Raw genomic sequence first — 20,958 nt, forward strand, 5'->3', positions numbered from 1 at the left:
CAAGCCACTTGTCAACGCGACTACCCAAGTATAAACCTCCAAATGCCATACTATTGTACCTGCGTAAAAGAAAGTGGCTGGGGGTCCAACCATTCTTTCGAGCTCTTGAGCGAGGGAAGTTTGTTAGTAATCAGATCATCACTGTCTGCATTTTTCATTGTGGTCACAAATAACAGAGCCCCTGGAAAAACTAAAAAAATTAGCTTATTTAGTAATGAGAATTCATAATCATCTTGTTTTCTCCGTTTAATTAAAAATCAATACTTGTGACTATGAACAGCCGTGAACAGATTCCGAACATCCGCCGCCCACGCCTTCCCTCACACGAGGGCCTTCCCCGCGGGCTGCTCCTGACGCATTCAGAGCGCCCTCCGGACCCCGGGCTCCCCTCGCCCTCCGACTCTCCGCCCGCTCGAGCAGCTGTGGCAGTTAACAGCCCGGCCTCTGGGAGTCGCACTTGCAGTTTTCTGACTGAATGAGGAGAATTGCAACTTTCTGGCCACTGAAGCGCAGAGTCTGGGATGCTTAGAGAAGGGAGGGAGGGGCTTTTGGACAAAACTGCCTTCTCTCCAAGCTCTGCGAGGCCCGCACCGCCCCCCAGACTCTCTGAGGGGGAAGCTGTCATTAGGTCTTGCGCCCGCTGTAGACCTAAGGGACGACGACCCCGTCCCTTCCCCCAACCCCGTCAGCAAGATGCGTGCGGGCTCCGCCCGGCTGGGCAGGATGGTCGCAGGCCGCGACGGGCACCTCAGCTCCCCTCCCAAGACTGGCAAGGCCTTCGGCTCCCTTGCAGCACGCGGGGGCCCGGCCTGACGGCCCGCGGCCCCGGAGGCGTCAGCTGCGGCGGCAGCGTGAGAGCGCGTGGACCCCCGGCCCAGTCCGCTCGGGCCGTCGCCTCGGAATGCGAGAACGTTCCCCTCAGTGTCGCGGGGCGGCCCCCGCGGCCCTTCCGCGGTAGACGACAACTAGGCCGCGCGGCGCAGAGGCAGCGGAGAATTCCGGGTTCGGCTGACAACCGACGCTGCGTCCCTGAGCGCCGCGCAGCCGCGCTCCCGCGGCCCAGTCACCCCGAGGAGGAAGCTGGAAGCCGTAAAGCCCCGCTGGTGGACAGGTCGTGCCTAGCGAACGGAGCCGTAGCGCTTCTCGGTGACGGGCAGCTGTCGCGGCCAATAGCTGGGCGCGTCGCCCTCCCGCCCCGCCTTCCCCCGCGTCCGTTGACGGGCGGCGGCTCAGCACGCCAGGCCTTGGCGGAGCGCTGTGTTCCTGCGCGGAGAGCCGGGTGTCTCGGCCTTCGTGTTCTGCCCAGGCTGCTAGACGATGGCCACCATTTTCAGCCATCTGTTCAGAGTAGGCGAGCTGATATTGAAACCGTCTTAAGTGTCTTAGGGAGATTTGTATTCACAGGGCTCTTAAAAGCTAGCCAGAGCGGATCGTTTCAGCTGCAGTCCCTTTTTCATAACTGAGAGAGCATGAGCCATTTGCACAACTTACTGTTAGATACCCTCCTGGGAACGAAGCATGTGGACAGTGCAGCTCTCATCAAAATCCAGGAGCGGAGCCTGACTGTAGCATCACCAGGATTTAGTGTAAGAAAAAACAAGTTTGGGCATAAGAGTTTTAAGCTTTTTCTGTAAAGAGCCATAGTAGATATTTTAGGTTTCCAGGCCATATGGTCTATGTCACAACTACACAACTACTCTGCAGTTGTAATGGGAAAGCAGCTATAGACGATACATAAAAGAACGGGTGTGTTTGTGTTCCAATAAAACTTTATTTATCAACACTGAAATTTGAATTTCATGTAATTTTTACATATCAAAATATTCTTTCGATTTGTTTCCAAGTACTTAAAAATGTAAAAACCATTCTTATCTTGCACACCCACAAAAACAGACAGTGGGCCAACTTTGGCCAGCCCACCATAGTTTGCCAAATCTGAGTCTGTTTAATCTCTGCAGGTAATGCCCTGTGATGTCCGAACACTTGTGAATGGATTCGCCAAGAACCCCTTGCAAGCCAGAAGAGAAGGGTTGTATTTCAGGGAAAAAGACTACAAATGTGTCCGGGCAGATGACCATTCTCTTTACGCTAAGAATGTGAGTGTTCAAGATTTGACGACAGCTGATAAAAACCTGAAGAAGAGAATTTGACTCCAATTTTCTTTGCCTGTGCCGTGCAGCCCGCCCCCCATCCTATCTATAAAACAGACTTGAGCCCATTACTGCAATGGCAATGTTTGAGACAGCAGTCTGGTGACGGGAGGGCATATGTAAAAGAAAGCACTAACTGCCTGGTTTTGAGGAACATTCATTCCAGGATCTATCAGTTGAACCTCTCCTGAACTGTTTCTCTCCACTACAGTTCATCCTTCATACTCTACATCCTCCTTCTTAAAAAAAAAAAAAAAGTGGTATCACTCTTGTGCTTAAAACCTCTCTTGGCTCTCTGTTGCCTATAAGGAATTAAGGAGATGATATTCACATTTATTGGATGCCCTGTATTATGGGTTAAGCACACTTGATCCACATTATAAACTAAGAAACCTCATTTTACAGATGAGGAAACTGATTCTTAAGAAGGTTAAATAACTCTTCCATAGTCATGAAGCAGAAAATGGAGGTGCTGGGATGCAAGCTCAGAGCTGTCCAATTCCAAAATGTATTACCTTTCCATCACATTAGTTGTTCCCATTGCAATAGGGGTATATTACAGTGAATTGGGGAACTTTTTCAAAATACACGTGCTGTTATTACAACAGTCTGAAACTTTTTGAAGAGGGACAACTAGATTAATAGAAAAGAGCGAGTCCAAAAACAAATATATGAATATATGGAAGTCAGGAAATGGTGAAAAATGTGGCTGGAGTGTAATTGCTAGTCTTGTGATTAGAACTGAGAAGGGCGCACTGTTTTTTCTTATCCAGGAAAACACTGGTGTGGTGGTTGTGAAGACTCATGTGTATCTTCTGGTGGCAACATACATTGAGGGCATGTATCCTAGTGTTTGTGTGGAAGCCACAGAGAAGCTGGGTAAGTTTGTCTCCCAATGCCTGTCTTTGCTTCTATGGTAGTTGAGTCTTCTGACTGCAAGTGACCCAATCAAATCAGCTAGGGCAGAAAGGAGGAATTTATTGGAAGGATATTGGGGTTACTTACATAAGCACTGGAAGGATGGCGTGCAGCTGAGCCACAGGGAAAATGGATTCCAGGGACTGGAACACTGCTAGAATGCTTCTCTATTCTCTACTTCTAAGAGAGTTGGCTTTGTTCTGTCCCATTGCGAACTGCTTCCTTTCCTTCCTGGTATGGTGGCCAAGCCTTGCATCCTACCTCTTAATGTCTTGTAGGACCCTCATTTGACAAGTCTTGACCATGTGGCTTATCCAGATATCACTCAGCTGTGGAGATGGAGGAGGCAGCAGGGTTAAAAAACAGAGATGTAGCAGATGGGGACCACTGTATATAAAGGGACCTTTTATAGAAAAAGAAACTGTGCCAGGCAGCGAGCTTGTTGGTGTGTACTGCATTCCCCTTCCATGTCTATACATTTTTGAATAAAGATGTAATATAGAACTAACTGGAAAATTATATCTGTGAGAGTTGAGCTTAATAAATGATAAATTGTGTTCATGTTTAGATTTTTTAATCTAAATTTCAATTTCTAAAAAATCAAATTTTGGAGTTGCTTGAACACTCCTTTGAAATAGTAGAAGCCTCTACTTCTGCTAGTGAAGAAAGCAGCCATTCCTTCATTCTTTTAACAAGTACTCAGTGATGATCTGCATGTGCACTGCACTCTCCTAACTAGGAAATCAAAGCTGGTTAAGAAATAGCCTCTGCCTTCCATGACTCTGTATATGTGCTGTTCTATCTGCCTGAAACAGCTTCCCTTTCTGTTCCTGCCCTTCATAGCCAGTTGGCAAATTCCTAATAATCACTGAAGACCCAAGTCAGATCTTGGGCTTCTCTCCACTGTACTATGTATTTTATGCATACTTTTATTATTACTGCCATTAAAGTTCTTTGTTTACCTAGATTGTGAGCCCCTAGAAGGCAAGAATTGTGTCTTAATCATTCTCCTATCTCCAGTACCTAAGACAGCATCTAGTGTCGAGTAGGCAATTAATACATGTTTGATGAACAAATAAATGAATGACCTCTGCCTAGCAAAGTCACAGAAGGCTCCAGAGAGCTGAATCTTAAAAAATTAGTTGAGAAATTAAGTACCATCACAGAAACTACATATATACATCGTGTACACACACACACACACAAATGTATATATGCACAGACCTTCCCTGTTGTCATAAATAATTTCCTGGCATGGATTGTCATAAACTCTGCTACACAGCTGGCAGTGAGGTATTGTAGAAGCAAACAGGACTGAGCCTAAGCAAAACCCAACCTTGGAAGCATCTGACACAATGGGTGAACTCCAACCCAGCAGGGACAGGCAATTACGACCACCAAGGATCTTTTCTGAGCAGGTGTCAGGATTTGAGGTAGGTTCAGTTTCAGTAGGGTAGGGCAGGAGAAGTAAGGCAGAACAGAGACATGTAGATGGGTACTAATTATCTAATGAAAGATATACAGAAACCAAGGCTAGGAAAATGGGCAATTAGGCTGTCAAGAGGCCAGACTCTATTGTATCACCTGGGGCCCAGGGCTAATTCTCCAGGTCCCCTGTGGAGAAAATCAGAAAAGTTGCCTGACCACTGTAATATAGATTCTGTGGCTGGCACTAAATGTTAGGATTCTTGCTTAGGGCCACAAGAGACTCAAAAGAATGTGTACTAGTTAGAAGGAGACAGCTGATATCATGCCACTAAGATCCCATTGCTCTGGGAAGGGATAGGCTGTCTTGGAAGTGGTTGGATGCTCATGAGGGATGGATGAGGCTGATTCCCACTCAGGAGCCAGTTACTGTCTCATTACTTCTTTTTCCTTCACTTGTTTTTTTTTTTTTAATTATATTTTTCTCTGTCAAGAAATTATACATGATAGGGGCCAGCCCCGTGGCTGAGTGGTTGGGTTTGCGCACTCTGCTTCTGATGGCCAAGGGTTTCTCTGGTTCGAATCCTGGGCACAGACATGGCACCACTCATCAGGCCATGCTGAGGCGGCTTCCCATATGCCACAACTAGAAGGACCCACAACTAAGAATATACAACTATGTACTGGGGGGCTTTGGGGAGAAAAAGGAAAAAAATAAAATCTTTTTAAAAAAAATTATACATGATAATTATAGAAAATTTGGGAAATAAAGAATTATGACTATTGATATTTTTTAATGAAAGATTCTAGGAGCATAATTGATGTTTCTATATATCTATCTCCCCTACCAGACAATGAACTCCTTGAGGGCAGGGATTGGGTCTTAACTATCCAGTCATCCTTGTGTCTCCAGTATCTAGCACAGTGCCTAGCACATGGTAGTCACTCACCAATGTTTGTGAAATAAATAAATGAATGAATGAATCATATTGTGGTGATAATTTGCTGCTCACAAATAATAACCATGTTCTTTTTCTTTCAGGAGAATATCTAAGAAAAAAAGGAAATTAAGTAATCAGAGGACCATGAAAGACAGCTTTTATTGTTTTAGAAGAAGACTATAGATCCTAAAGAAAAAGTAATGCCTATTTTGTAGTTGAAAAACACTAGACAGAAGAGATACTGAAAAGGAAGAATGAGTTAAGGGAGTAATTTTTCTTATTTCAAAAGATCCTCTTCTTTAATTGGAATTATTTGATCAACTTTATCTGTTCCTTTTTTTTTTTTTTAAGTTTTGGTCATTGGCGTGAGTGTGAGAGCATTGATAGTTTCACAGGGCATATCTGTTGGGAAACTCCTCTATGAGTCTTTTGTACTCCTACACATCTGTCTGGGTATGCCAAGAATGCTGGCCCTAACCACTCTTTATTCAAGCCATTTCTCAGGGTTGTGTTGCAGGAAGCGACCTTGAAAAATTAAGTAGTGTCCCTTCAGAACAAAGAGCCAGCTTGCTTACTGCTTGCTATAAAAGAGGTAGATTCCCTGAACTCAGTGTCGTGTTTATAAAATTCTGCCATTTTCAGGATTTGTGTAACAGCCTTTCAAGGCACTTACTTCCAACATCATTCTTTTTCTGAGCTTGGGTACCAAGAACTACAGATATGTTCTTGGTGGTCAACCTTACCATTAGTCCATTCATTCATCTATTCAGTTGCTTGATTCTTTTTTGAACAAGAGGTGAAAACGCATTTAAAATTCACTTATTTAGCATTCATTGAATAGCCTACTGTGTGCTAGGTACTGGTGATACAAAAGTAAATAATATATGTATCTTACCCCTGATAGGATTACAATCTAGTAGGGAAGGCAAACTTGTTAATGCGTCACATTACCGTGGGATAAGTGATGTAACAGATATAAAACAAAAAACTACAGAGCACAGAGCCTTAACTGTGCATTCAGGAGACTGAAAATGGTGTTTGAAGTGAATATGGAAGAGTGAGTAAGTATGGAAGATAGCAAAGAGCATTTGCCCTTGAAGGAACATATGCAAAGGCACAGACTCCTGAACAGTAGTGTTGTGTGGAAAGAATGGTGAGGAGTTCAGTGTGGCATGTGCCAGGCCCTCTTCAAGGAGTTCGTGCTGCAAGACCTGAGGTTCTTGTGAGATTGTCTAAAGTGAAAAAACAGGTCAGTAGTGCGCTTTCCTTATTGAGGAGCAGAAAACCATTGTGAAATTGCTGAAGGCACAGACACGGAGTCAGAAAGCTAAATTTAAAAATGAAGCCTTTTTAGTAATAAAAAAAATTTTTTTAAGTAGTATTTGTGAGAAAATGATAAACAAAATTGGGAAGATGGATGGGGCCAAAGGAGAAAAGGCTGTTTCCTCAGGGTCACTCAAAGGACATGAGCAGTGCTGTGGTATGAAAAGTACTTTTATAAAACGATTACAATTCTGATTACAAAAGTAATATGAACTCATAAAAATTAAGAAAATAAGTTACTCATAATTTCACATTAAATGAAAACTACTATTGATAGTTTTGTTATTTTCTTCCTGTCTTTTTTCAGTGCACATAATACATAATTTTAACCTAACCTAGATCATCAACACATATGGTTGACATCCCACTCTGTTCACTTAGTTTTATGTTATGAAACCTTGAATATCATTAAAATTGCTTAGAAAACATTTTTTAAATTATTGCATATCGCATATCATTCCTCTTTGTTAGATATTTAGTTTATTTCCACTTTTTCACTTGATAAATAATACTATAGGTTTTTTTACTTTTTTTTTTGGTAATTTTTTACATAATTCTTTGTGTCTCTGATTATTTCCTTAGGTTTAGAAGTAGAATTTCAGGGTCAGAGCATGAGCAACTTTACAGCAAACTGGAATTGTTTTTGTTTTTGTTTTTTTACAAAGAAGGAATTTTATTCTATGGTTTGTAAGAGGCAGTTGGGGTTTGGTGGGGAGGGGAAGCTGTATGTAACTTAGCTTTAACTCATCAGCTTCCTATGCTTGTAGAGTTGGGTCTGAGTCAGTCTTAGCAAGTGTCCCTGTAGGTGAGAATGAGAGGAAATACTGCAGTCAGTTGAACTGGCTCAGTCAGGGACTAGAGAGGAGGTTACTCTTTGAATTCCAGTTAGTGCTGAGTCATGGTGACATTGGACAGTTGCAGCTGTGCAATATGGAGATATTCATGAGGTTTGTAAGACAAGCCAGGAAGCATTTGGGGACTTCTAGTTACAACTCCAAAGGAGTCCAGGCATGCCAAGACCCAGAGCTAAACAGCAGGGTGAGCTATCACTGCTTCAGGCTAAAGGTACCCTATATCATCAAAACAGAAGGGGCTAGAGCAGAGACATGCAGAGAATAGCGCTCGGGCCTGCAAGACTAGAACATCTGAAGATATTGCTGTGTGTAGAAGGAATGTGTAACCATAAAGAGTGGAAGCTGGTCAGCCAGGAAAGCCCAGAGGAGTCACTGGAGCAAATGCTGGTTGGGCCATTCAAGGTGAGAGGATCTTCGGGCAAACAATTCAAGTTGTTTGGTACTTTCCGGCAGCAATTCTCACACACCAACTGTGTCCTCCACAATTCAAGTCCATTTTCACACTACCTGGAGTTATTGCAGACCCCACAGGTTAAGGGGCTCTGTCCTGTAAGACTGCCGCCACTTCAGATGATAGCCATCACTCCCAGATCCTGGGCCACCTGAACCTCTGTATGACTTGGCTACAAATTTGTGGGTTCCCTTGACCTCCTCAGGTTTGATAATTTGCTAGAATGACACATATCTCAAGAAAGTGCTGTACTTACGATTACAGTTTTATTATAAAAGACACAACTCAGGAACAGTCAAATGGAAGAGATGCTTAGAGCAGGGTATTAGAGGAGGGTGAGTTGGGGCTCAGGGCTTCCATGTCCTTTCTGAGTGCTCCACCCTCCCAGTACATCAGTGTGTTCACCAACCTGATAGCTCTCCAAACCTCATTGTTCCAGGGTTTTTAAATGGGGTTTTCTTAGTAGGCATGATTAATTAAGTCATTGACCAAGTGATTGAACTCAATCTCCAGTCCCCCTCTCCTCCCAGAGATCAGGGGTTGAGGCTGAAAGTTCCAACCCTCTAATCATGTGGTTGGCTCCTCTGGTGACCATCCTGAAGCTATCTAGCCCTCCAATCCCCTCCATGAGTCATCTCATTATCATGAATCACAAAAGATTTTCCTATCACTTGGGAAATTCCAAGAGTTGTAGGAGCTCTGTGCTAGGAACTGGAAACAAAGACCAAGTTTTTTTTACTTTTTATACTTTACATATACATGCTGACAAGCTGAGGTTTTGAGCCCACAAGGTAGAAGGTCTGACCCTGGACCATGGGGAAGTATGAAGGCCACCATGAAGCCTCTTGACCGCTCACCAGCTGGCCAGCCAGCCTTTCCTAGACACACACCCGCTGCACTGCTGGGTGCCTAGTGGGAGCCTTTTTCATAAACTTCAAGGCAAATGGCTCACTGTCTGGAGCCCTCCTGAGTAAGACAGTTCTTTCCTATAATTCTCATAACAAAGTTCCAATTGGATTCAGCTTCTCAGACCTGCAAAATTGATCCTTTGGTGGTAGCTACATAGTACCTGTGGGGGTGTGCAAGGAGCAGGTGATCTTCTGAAACAGGTGTCTCCAAACTAAGGAAATTTGTACCCTGGTGACTCACAAAGAATTTAGAAGGGGCACACAGACATGAATGGTGTCAACCTATAAAAGCAGAAACCAGTTTAAGAGGCAAAGGGTTTATTTGTGATGAAAGAATTGCAATTCAGGGAGCATAGATTCAGGTAGAAACCCAAGTAGTGTCCCACTAGGGAGTAAAAGTCAGTCTTTGAAAGGCAAAGAAGGAAGGTTGTATCATAAGTAATTTTAATTGGAGTTAGAGGCATAAAGCTAGTCTTGGCTAAATATTGATTGACAATTGATTCTATCTTCAAAAAGCTCACAATCCTCAGTCTGTGTGATCAAGATATCTATTCTCCTGCTGACTTCTCTAACAATTGCTTATAAAACAATTGCTGTTTTGGCCCAGTCCAAGGTTCAAGACAGCAAAGCTGTTTCTCTGGAAAGGCAGCTTTGACTCCATTTTTAAATGGCTCCACCACAGTCAATTTTCACAATGGATCTAAGAGATTAATTTTTTTCCAGACCTTCAACTTCCATATGTACTTTCCTAAAATTAATCTTCTATGATTGAAGAGTCCTGTCAGCTCTACTTTCCCACCTCCCTTCTCCAGTCTCTCTTCTCCCAGTATACAAAAGAAAGGCATACTCTCATCCAACACCAGTCCTACTGTGATGCTTGGCTTGGAATGTAAGATCTTTAGGATGCCAAAGGAAAGGAAAATTCTAATTATTTTTAAATTTAATGACCTCTTACATCCTCTGTTGTCAAAAAAAATACATCATATGGGAAGAAGAGTCCCATGAGAATAAAGAAAAAGAGAGCATCGGTGAGAAATGGTGAAAATCTTTGTATCATAGTTCATCCAGGAGGGGAAGACTCCATGTCTTATCTATATTTCTTAAAATTCGGAAGCAAGGTGGTTATCACAAGGACATGTATTGACATGATTACTTGAATTGAAAAATGAGAAACCTTTTCTCATTAGGAAGTAATTTGATTTAGCTGATTAGTTTAACAATGAGGATTGCCTTTGCCAATAAGAACATCACAGATATTTTTCATAAGTGAGTTAAGTCTGTCTCTCTCTCTCTACCCACACTTTTGCGGGTGGCTTCAGGAATGCCATGTAACTTCCAGGACTTGGGAGTGACATCAGCATCATGGTGGAGTGAGTTGTTCCCTTTGTCTCTCCCCTCAAGCTACAACCAATCAGATATGCATTGACCAACAGAGGATTCCCTATATAGCACAACAGGATGCATAAGATATCCATGCATCTATACATCTGAAGTGGTGGCAGGTGGAACCTGTGACCAGAGGCTTCAGGAACCTCAGCAGAACTGGTGACCCTGCCCCCAGTGGCAGCACCCCTGACACGAGTTCCACCAGCAGTGAAGGCTGCATACAAGTCCCTGGGACCCTAGGCTGCTGGCAGTGACCACAACCAGCCCTCCCAAGCTGGGAGCAGCAGCATAGGTGGTGCATGGGGCAACAGCTTCAGAGCCCCTAGAAGCCTGAGGAGAGCCAGTGGAGGAACAGAAGACCCAGGCAACCCTGGAAGCAGCACAAATGCTTGCAGCCTGGTGACCCTGGTGGTGACACCTGAGATTGCAGTGACTTTGTAAGCAGCAAGGCACCAGCACCCCCAGAGGAACAAGGTGGCACAAGGAGGGTACTGAGGACACCTCCAGCAGAAGCAGTGGAGGGTGGAAAATGGAGGCTCTCAAATACAACCAGAAGCAGCCCAAAACCAAACCAATCAAAGCCATATCCAAATAAGAAAAGATGGTTACTACCATGAATACACCAGCAAAGGATCCATTCATTAAACACCCTAAAGAACTACAGTAATATCGCAGAACACAAAGAGAAAGACAACTCTCCAAAAACCAAACTTAAAGTCACAGAAGATTACAATCTACATGACAGGGAATTCAAAATTGCTGTCATAGGGGCAGGCCCCATGGCTGAGTGGTTAAGTTCGCTGCTCCGCTTCAGTGGCCCAGGGTTCACTGGTTTGGATCCTGGGTGCAGACCTATGAACCGCTCATTAATCCATGCTGTGGCAGCATCCCATATAGAAGAGCTAGAATGACTTGCAACTAGGATATCCAACTATGTGCTGGGGCATTGGGAAGGGGGGAAAAAGAGGATTATTGGCAACAGATGTTAGCTCAGGGCCAATCTTCCACACACACACACACCCACACACACATGCACAAATAGCTGCCATAAAGAAACTCAGTGAGTTACAAGAAAATTCAGAAAGACAGTTCAGGAATGAGCTCAGGAATAAAATTAATGACAGAAGGAGTACTTTACCAAAGAGATTGAAACTCTAAAAAAAACCCAAACAAAAATTCTGGAGGTGAAGAACACAATGAGATGAAAAATAAGTAGAAAGCATTAAGAATATAGCAGACCCCATATGGAGGAGAAAAATAGTGAGCTTGGAGATAGAAACCTAGAAATGATTCAGGTGGAAGAGGAGAGCAAACTAAGATTTTTTTTTCCCTTTTTCTCCCCAAAGCCCCCTGGTACATAGCTGTATATTCTTAGTTATGGGTCCTTCTAGTTGTGGCATGTGGGATGCCACCTCGACGTGGCTCAACGAGTAGTGCCATGTCCGCACCCAGGATTCGAACCGACGAAACACTGGGCCACCTGCAGCACAGCAGTGAACTTAACCACTCGTCCACGGGGCCAGCCCCCTAAGATTTTTTTTAAATGAAGAAATTCTTTGCGAAATATATGACTCAGTTAGGAAAAGTAATATAAGGATTATAGGTATCCTAAAAGGAGAAGAGAAGGAGAAAGGAGCAGAATGCTTATTCGAAGAAATAATAGCAGGGAATTTCCAAAACCTGAGGAAAGAACTGGACATGCAAGTACATGAAGCTAATAGAACTACTTACCTGAATGTAAAAAGACCTTCTTCATGGCATACAATAGTAAAACTGTCAAAAGCCAATGACAAAATATTAAGGGCAGCAAGAGAGAAGAAAATAACCTATAAAGGAACCCCCATCAGTCTTTCAATGAATTTCTCAGCAGAAACCCTACAGAATAGGAGGGAGTGGAGTGAAATATTCAAAATACTGAAAGACAAAAACTATCAGCCAAGAATACTCCATCCAGTGAAACTACCCTTCAGATATGACAGAGAAATAAAAGATTTCCCAGACAAATGAAGGCAGGGAGATCATCGCTGTCAGACCTGCCTTACAAGAAATGCTGAAAGGAGCCCCGTCCCTAAAACAAAAAGGTTTACAAAGCTTTGAGCAAGGAGATAAGTAAATAAATAGATAAATAAAATTGAAGGAAAACCTAATTAAGTTGCCAGCTAATAGATCATTGAAAATAATTTTTGATGTTAGATTATTATATGGTTTTTACCAATAGCTCAAAGGTATTCAAAGAATTGGCTGACATTCTTATAATGAAATTTCTTTCCCATCTAACTTATGCAAATTAGTTTTCTCAGAGCTTGACTATAAAAATGAAAAGTAGGAAGAGAATTAATGTTGAGCCCAATCTCATTCTGTCAATAACTAATATTCATCCACAGATATAATAATTTGGAAAAATTCAGCCCCACCAATGGTCATTAAGAGATGTCTTTCCAATAATATTTTACTTTTATGTTCAATAATTATTAATATTTAAAATTACATTTAAAAATAATTCAAAATAATGTTATTTTGATCAATTGTGGACTAATAATATTGTAATGATAATTAAATCTAGAAGAAATTTAACACTTAGACTCCTATGGAATCAAGAAATAATTTTTTAAATTAATGTCAGGTTACATATATATTTTTGTTGCAGCTAAGAATGATCAATAAAGCATAAAATATAGTGGGATATAATTCTATGAGAAAAGTAGAATGAAAATATAAGTATTAGAAGAAAAATGAAATTTTAAAACTTCCAACAGTTACAGAAGAACTTGTTCAGGTATTCTTTAGTAGATGATTATAAATATATAATCGCTCTGAATCTGCATTCCACTTGATACATTTAAAAGCCTCATGTGAAGGAGAGGTGTCAAGTTGGCAGTGTTGGCAGTGTAAGTGAACTCTGAATTTACCTCATCCCATGGACAGAACAAATTTATAACTACTCTGGGAACAATTAACCCTGAGAGAGAAGTGAAAACTGGATAAAAGGAACTCCCACAACAAGGGACAGTCCTGACTGAGGTGGAAGAGGAGAAATTCCTTCCTAGAGAGAAAGAAAGCCACCTTCGCAAGCCATGGCACTTCATGGCTGGCTGGGAGCAATCCTAAGGTACACAGCCATCCTTAGAGGAGTGAGGGACCTGAGCAGGGGAGCATTACCACTATAAACATCCTTTGGACTCAGCACAACTGCAACGAGTGTCATAATGTCTGGCTTTGCTGGCTATTAACTACAACAGGGAATACCCCCAGAGAAGCTATCGGACATAAGAGGAAAAAAGATGGCTCTTAAACGGCCCATGACAAAGTCATGCATTTCAGAAAGCAGCCTAAAATCACCAGAACGAAAGGTCCTTTGGTGAAAAGAGACTCACCCGATAGGCTCTGAGTGTATCTCAGTGAGAGGTGAGACCTTTCCATGGCCTGAGACATTGGCAGCAGCCATCGGTGTGACCTAGTATAGGCATGCTGACACAGATGCTGGCAGATGCCACTGGAGTTCTTCCCCTGGCCCGTTAGCCAAGGGTTTGCCTCACCCAATAGAGCACCGATTTTAATCCAGCTCATCCAGGGCAGGCACCCTGACCTAAGGACTGGCACCATCCAACAGCAAGCCCTCAGACCACTTGTGGGCCTGCATAGGCTAGGTGCCTTGCACCTCTGCAGCAGGTGAGTGGGTCCATCTCTGTGGGGCAGGGCATGGGTGAGGGGTGGGCATGCATTGGTGGAGTGTGTATAGCCTCTGCAATGGGGTGACTGGGTCCACTTCAGGGGGTCAGGGTGAGCACATGAGGCAGGACTGTGTTGACGGTGTGTATGGCCCTGTGGGCAGTGGAGTTTGTCAGCTGCAGAAGACTTGTTCTTCTCAAACAGCCACATAGGGGGTCGGCCCCACCTTCCAATGCCTGAAACAATTGGGTGTTCCCATGCCTGGGGCCAGCCCCACTCAGCTGCAAACCTGAGACAGCTGACAAGAGCCTTGCAGGCCAGAGGCCTACAGCAACTGTAAGCCCCTGAGGCTAGCAGTCAGTCATGCTTGGTGCCTACTCACATAACAGAAAATCTGTAATAGGAATGGCTATTAGACCTTGCAGCGAACTGTGCTGGGGCTCCCCACACCTGATAAAGTTACTGAAGGGTCCATAGCAGCCACACACTGCTGAACATTACAACCAGCCAGCCAGGGGTACAGCCTAGCCTCCCTGGGCACCTTCAGCAAAAGCAACCCTGCCACAACAGAAGGACACACATAGCCCACACAGGGGTCACTCCTGGAATATTTGGAACTGGTGATGAGAGGGAACCACACTGCTGGGCCTCATAAGGCATCTCTTACATAAGGCCACCTCTCCAAGATTAGGAGATGTAGCTGATCTACCTAATACATAGATACAAGCACAGAGAAAGAGGCAAAATGAGGAGGCAAAGGAATATGTTCCAACTAAGGGAATAGGACAAAACTCCAGAAAAAGAACTAAATGAAAAAGAAATAAGCAATCTAACTGGCAAAGAGTTCAAAGAAAAAGTCATAAGGATGCTCACTGATCTTGGGAGAAGAACAGATGAATTTAGTGAGAACATCAACAAAGAACTGGAAAATATAAAAAAGAACCAATGAGAAATGAATAGTACACTACTGGAAATGAAAAATTCACTAGAGGGACTCAATAGCAGAGTAGATGATACTGAAGAACAGATCAGCAAGCTGGATGAAAGATGAGGGGAAATCACCGAAGCTGAACAGATGAAAAAGAATTAAAAAGAACAAGAATAGTCTAAGGGGCCTCTGGGACAACATTGAGTGCACTAACATGCATATTATAGGTGTCGCAGAAGGAGAAGAGAGAGATAAAGGGGCAGAGACTCTATTTGAAGAAATAATAGCTGATGACTTTCCTAACTTAAGGAAAGAAACAGACATTCAGGTACAAGAAGCACAGAGAGCACCAAACAAGATGAACCCAAAGAGGCCCACACCAAGACACATTATAATTAAAATGTCAAGAATGAAAGATAAAGAGAGAATCCTAAAAGCCACAAGAGAAAAGCAACAAAGTACATACAAAGGAAACCCCATAAGGCTATCAGCCGACTTCTCAGCAGAAACCTTGCAGGCTAGAAGTGAATAGCATGATATAATTAAAGTGCTGAAAGGAAAAAAAGCCTACAGTCAAGAATACTCTAGCCAGCAAGGCTATCATTCAGAATGGAAGGAGAGATAAAGAGTTTCTTAGACAAGCAAAAATTAAAGGACTTTATCACCAATAAACCAGTTTTAGAAGAAATGCTAAAGGGACTTATCTAAGCAGGAAACAGAAGACCACAAATAGGAATGAGAAAATTATCCAGAAAAAAAGACAATAAAATCATTGGTAAAGGCAAAAATATAGTAAAAGCAGCAGATGAACTACCTATGAAGATAATATGAATGTCAAAAGACAAAAGTACTAAAATTGCCTATTTCTATGATGAGAAGGTAATGGATACAAACACACAAAATAAGAGATTAGATATGATATCAAAAACATAAAATGTGGGAGGAGGGGAGTAAAAGAGTAGAACTTTTAGAAAGAGGTCAAACTAAAGAGACCACCAACTTAATGTAGATTGCTATATATGTAGGTTATTATATATGAACCTCACAGTAATTGCAAACCAGAAACTTATAATAAATACACAAAAAAATTAACAGAAAGGAAACCCAAACATACTACTAAAGAAAGCCATCACACCGCAAGGGAAGAGAGCAAGAGGAGAAGAAGGGAACAGAGTAAAACTACTAAAACACCCAGAAAAAAAGTAACAAAATGGCAATAAGTACATACTATCAATAGCTTCTTTAAATATCAATGGACTAAATGTTCAATCAAAAGGCATAGTGTGGCTGATTGGATAAAAAAACAAGACCCATATATATGCTACATAGAAGAGACACACTTCAGACATAAAGACACAAACTGAAAAGGAAGGGATGGAAAAAGTTACTACATGAAAATTGCAATGAAAAGAAGGCTGGGGTAGCAATACTTATATCAAACAATAGACTTTAAAACAAAAACTGTAACAAGAGACAAAGAAGGACACTACATAATGATAAAGGGAACAATCCAACAAGTGGATATAACACTTGTAAATATCTATGCACCCAAGAGAGGAGCACCTAAATACATAAAGCCATTATTAACAGACATAAAAGGAGAAATAGAGAGTAACACAATATTAGTAGGGGACTTTAACACTCCACTTACACCAATGGATAGATCATCTAACCAGAAGATCAATAAGGAAACACTGGCCTTAAATGACACATTCAACCAGATGGACTTAGTAGATATAGACAGAATATTCCATCCAAAAACTGCAGAATACACATTCTTTTCAAATGCACATGGAACATTCTCCAGGCTTGATCACATATTAGGCTACACAACAAATCTCAATAAACTTAAGAAGACTGAAATAATACTAAGCATCTTTTCTGACCACAAAGGTATGAAACTAGAAATCAACTACAGGAAGAAAACCAGAAAAGCCACAAATATGAGGAGATTAAATAAAACCCTACTGAACAACGATTGGGTCAATGAAGAAATCAAAGGAGAAATTAAAAAAAAAATACCTGGAGACAAATGAAAATGAAAATGCAACATGACAAAATTTATGGGATACAGCAACAGTGGTTCTAAGAGGGAAGTTTATAGCAATACAGACCTACCTCAATAAATAAGAAAAATCTCAAATAATCTAACAGTGCACCTAAAGGAACTGGAAAAAGAAGAACAAACAAAGCCCAAAATCAGTAGAAGGAAGGAAATAATAAAAACTAGTGAAGAAATAAATGAAATAGAAACTCAAAAAACAATAGGAAAAAAAAATCAATGAAACCAAGGGCTTGTTCTTTAAAAATATAAACAAAATTGACAAACCTTTAGCTAGACTCGCCAAGAAAAAAAGAGAGAAGGCTCAAATTAAAAAAAATCAGAAATGAAAGAGGAGAAATTACAATGGACATCTCAGAAATACAAAAGATTATAAGAGAATACTACAAAAAGCTATATGCCAACAAATTGGATAATCTAGAAGAAATGGATAAATTCTTAGAATCATACAACCTTCCAAAACTGAATCAAGAAGAAATAGAGAACTTGAATAGATCAATCACCGATAAGGAGGTCAAAACAGTCATCAAAAACCTCCCAAAAAATAAAAGTCCAGGACCAGACGGCTTCCCTGGTTAATTCTACCAAACATTCAAAGAAGACTTAATACCTATCCTTCTGAAACTCTTGCAAAAAATTGAAGAGGAGGGGAAGCTTCCTAACTCATTCTACAAAGCCAACATCACTCTGATACCAAAACCAGACAAGGACAACACAAAAAAAGAAAATTATAGGCCAATATCACTGATGGACATTGATGTAAAAATCCTCAACAAAATACTAGCAAATCAAATACAAAAATATGTTAAAAACATCATACACTGTGATCAAGTGGGATTTATTCCAGGAATGCAGGGATGGTTCAACATCTGCAAATCAATAAACGTGATACACCACATTAACAAAATGGAGAATAAAAATCACATGATCATTTCAATAGATGCAGAGAAAGCATTTGACAAGATACAGCATCCATTTATGATAAAAGCTCTGAATAAAACAGGCATAGAAGGAAAGTACCTCAACATAATAAAGGCCGTATATGACAAACCCATAGCTAATATCATTCTCAATGGAGAAAAACTGAAAGCTATCCCTCTAAGAACCAGAACCAGACAAGGATGCCCACTTTCACCACTCTTATTTAATACAGTATTGGAAGTCCTAGCCAAAGTAATCAGGCAAGACAAAGAAATATAAAGGGATCCAAATTGGAAAGGAAGAAGTGAAACTGTCACTATTCATAGATGATATGGTTTTATATATAGAAAACCTTAAAGAATCCACCAAAAAATTTTCAGAAATAATAAATGAATATGATAAAGTTGCAGGATACAAAATCCACATACAAAAATCAGTTGCATTTCTAAACATAACAACAAAGTAGCAGAAAGAGAAATTAAGAATACAATCCCATTTACAATTGCAACAAAAAGAATATAATACCTGGTAATAAACTTAACCAAAGAGGGGAAAGATCTGTACACTGAAAACTATAAAACATTGTTGAAAGAAATTGAAGATTATACAAAGAAATGGAAAGATATTCCATGCACTTGGATTAGAAGAATTAACATAGTTAAAATGTCCATACTTCTTAAAGCAATCTACAGATTCAATGCAATCCCTATCAAAGTTCCAACAACATTTTTCACAGAAATAGAACAAAGAATCCTAAAATTTATATGGAACAAAAAAGGCCCCAAATAGCTAATGGAACCTTGAGAAAAAAGAACAAAGCTGGAGATATCACCATCCCTGATTTCAAAATATACTACAAACCTATAGTAATCAAAACAGCATGGTACTGGCACAAAAATAGACACACAGATCAATGGAACAGAATCGAGAGCCCAGAAATAAGCCCACACATCTATGGACATCTAATTTTCGACAAGGGAGCCAAGAACATACAATGGAGAAAGGAAAATCTCTTCAATAAATGGTGTTGGGAAAACTGGACAGCCACATGCAAAAGAATGAAAGTAGACCATTGTCTTACACCATACACAAAATTTAACTCAAAATGGATTAAAGACTTGAATGTAAGACCTGAAACCGTGAAACTTCTAGAAGAAAACATAGGCAGTACACTCTTTGACATCAGTCTTAGCATATTTTCAAGGACCATGTCTGACCAGGCAAGGAAAACAATAGAAAAAATAAACAAAAGGGACTACACCAAACTAAAAGGCTTCTGAACAGGAAAGGAAGCCATCAAGAAAATGAAAAAACAACCTAACAACTGGGTGAAAATATTTGCAAATCATATATCTGATAAGGGGTAATATCCAAAATATATAAAGAACTCATAAATCTCAACAACAAAAAAACGAACAACCCAATTAAAAAATGGGCAAAATATCTGAACAGACATTTCTCCAAAGAAGATATACAGATGGCCAACAGGCATATGAAAAGATGTTCAACATCATTAACTATCAGGGAAATGCAAATCAAAATTTCAATGAGATATCACCTCACTCCTGTCAGAATGGCTATAATTAACAAGACAGGAAACATCAAGTGTTGGAGAGGATGTGGAGAGAAGGGAACTCTCATAAATTACTGGTGTGAGTGCAAAGTGGGGCAGCCACTATGGATAATAGTATGGAGATCCCTCAAAAAAATCAAGAATAGGAGCTAGCCCAGTGGTGTAGTGGTTAAGTTCATGCACTCTGCTTTGGTGACCTGGGGTTCACAGGATCAGATCCCAGGTGTGGAACTATGCACCACTCATCAAGCCATGCTGTGGTGGCATCCCACATACAAAATAGAGGAAGAGGGGTATAGATGTTAGCTCAGAGCCAATCTTCCTCATCAAAAAAAAAAAAAAGAAAGAAAGAAAAAATTAAGAATAGAACTACCATACAATCCAGCTATTCTGATACCGACCCTGATATCAGTTTCTCTACATTAAACCCAGCATATATGGGGTTAAAACCAAAACACTCATTCCCTGCTTGCTCCCTGGCTTCCTGGCTCCAGAATCCACTATCATCCATGGAGACAGACACCACCAAGGACAAGCACCTGGATTCATTATCTCCTCCCCACAAAGAGATACAGGCTGGTGGGAAAGCTGCTGACCAGCAAGGTCATGGGCTTCCTCCTCTCTGCAAGTAGTCTCAAGGCCAAAGACAGGCAGGTGGGAAAGCTCTGACCAGCAAGGCCATATGCTCCCACTCCCCTACCTAAAACCCCAAATACAAACCCTTACTTTTTAGCTTTTCGGGGAGTTTGGGATTTCAGCGTTAGCTGCCCTCTCTCCTTGCTCAGTGCTGTGCAAAAATAAAATTCCTACTTTCTTCCACTACACCCAGTGTCAGAGATTGGCTTGCTGTGGAACAGGTGAGTGAACTCACTTCAGGTTCGATATCAATTTGGCGACCCAGATGGGACCATGTCCCAAGTGGACGTCTTGCCTGTGGCACACCGGCCTCTGACTAAAGGCCTCTCTTGGAAGCTGTCCTGCAGCTGCCTGAGCCCCTTGTCTCAGGGACAGCCCCCAGTGACTGGCTGCTAACCAGACGTCATCGGCCCATGGCAATTTTGCTTTGGTGGTGGAAGGAACCAGGTTTAAGACTTAGGAAGACATCTCTTGTAAGTAGCTGGTAGTTTTTGTCTTTGTCCTTGTGTTAAACTTTTCCAACAGGACCGGCCAGAAATAATGGGTACCTGGTAGCCCTCTTGGCTCCGTTTGTTTTGAAGTCGAGATGCCCCGGCCAAATTTTGGTAAGTCCCCCAGGTGTGCACAACCGATGTCCCTTGTCTTTGCTCATTTGGGAAGATCTGTGTAGCGGATCTTCATTTGTTGGCACTCCCTGAGTGTAGGACACGGATTAAGCTGGGACTGGAAGCACTTTGGTTTTTGGTCTTTATTTTTGCTTCCGTTTGTGGCTGAGGGTTTTTGGGAAAGCGCACTTGTTTGGTATTTGTTGTT

At 41.5% G+C, this 20,958-nt stretch overlaps 2 protein-coding genes across 6 annotated transcripts in view; one reads left to right on the plus strand and one right to left on the minus strand.

The window, feature by feature from the left end:
* The window catches only part of FAM228B (family with sequence similarity 228 member B), a 74,288-nt gene that overhangs the window by 27,284 nt on the left and 26,046 nt on the right, over positions 1–20,958 (minus strand). Inside the window, exons 1-2 of one of the 3 annotated variants that reach the window (XM_046662508.1) lie at positions 3,156–3,349; positions 60–190 (exon numbers count right to left, since the gene is read on the minus strand). In XM_046662508.1, the coding sequence (XP_046518464.1) occupies positions 60–158 (99 nt within the window). In that variant the 5' untranslated portion in view covers positions 159–190; positions 3,156–3,349. Of the gene's footprint in view, positions 1–59; positions 191–747; positions 1,050–3,155; positions 3,350–20,958 lie in introns of those variants that run through there. The other 2 variants (XM_046662507.1, XM_046662506.1) reach the window with 2 other exon arrangements.
* Positions 1,114–7,138, plus strand: PFN4 (profilin family member 4). Of its 3 annotated transcripts, none has more exons than XM_046662511.1 (4): positions 1,117–1,586; positions 1,959–2,096; positions 2,924–3,029; positions 3,347–3,462. In XM_046662511.1, the coding sequence occupies exons 1-4, from the start codon at positions 1,470–1,472 to the stop codon at positions 3,367–3,369; spliced, it is 384 nt and encodes a 127-aa protein (XP_046518467.1). In that variant the 5' UTR covers positions 1,117–1,469; the 3' UTR covers positions 3,370–3,462. The 3 variants fall into 3 exon arrangements, with proteins under 3 accessions (XP_046518465.1, XP_046518467.1, XP_046518466.1); XM_046662510.1 differs by lacking the exon at positions 3,347–3,462 and adding an exon at positions 5,536–7,138 and having other exon boundaries at positions 1,119–1,586; XM_046662509.1 differs by lacking the exon at positions 3,347–3,462 and having other exon boundaries at positions 1,114–1,586; positions 2,924–3,135.

This window comes from Equus quagga, chromosome 5 (genome assembly GCF_021613505.1).
Source record: "Equus quagga isolate Etosha38 chromosome 5, UCLA_HA_Equagga_1.0, whole genome shotgun sequence".
Classification (NCBI taxonomy): Eukaryota; Metazoa; Chordata; class Mammalia; order Perissodactyla; family Equidae; genus Equus; species Equus quagga.

Coding starts and splice junctions, on each gene's coding strand:
- PFN4 (XM_046662509.1), top strand. CDS start 1,470: ATGAGCCATTTGCACAACTTACTGTTAGATACCCTCCTGGGAACGAAG. Junction 1,587..1,958: donor TAGCATCACCAGGATTTAGT/GTAAGAAAAAAC, acceptor TAATCTCTGCAG/GTAATGCCCTGTGATGTCCG. Junction 2,097..2,923: donor ATTCTCTTTACGCTAAGAAT/GTGAGTGTTCAA, acceptor TTTCTTATCCAG/GAAAACACTGGTGTGGTGGT.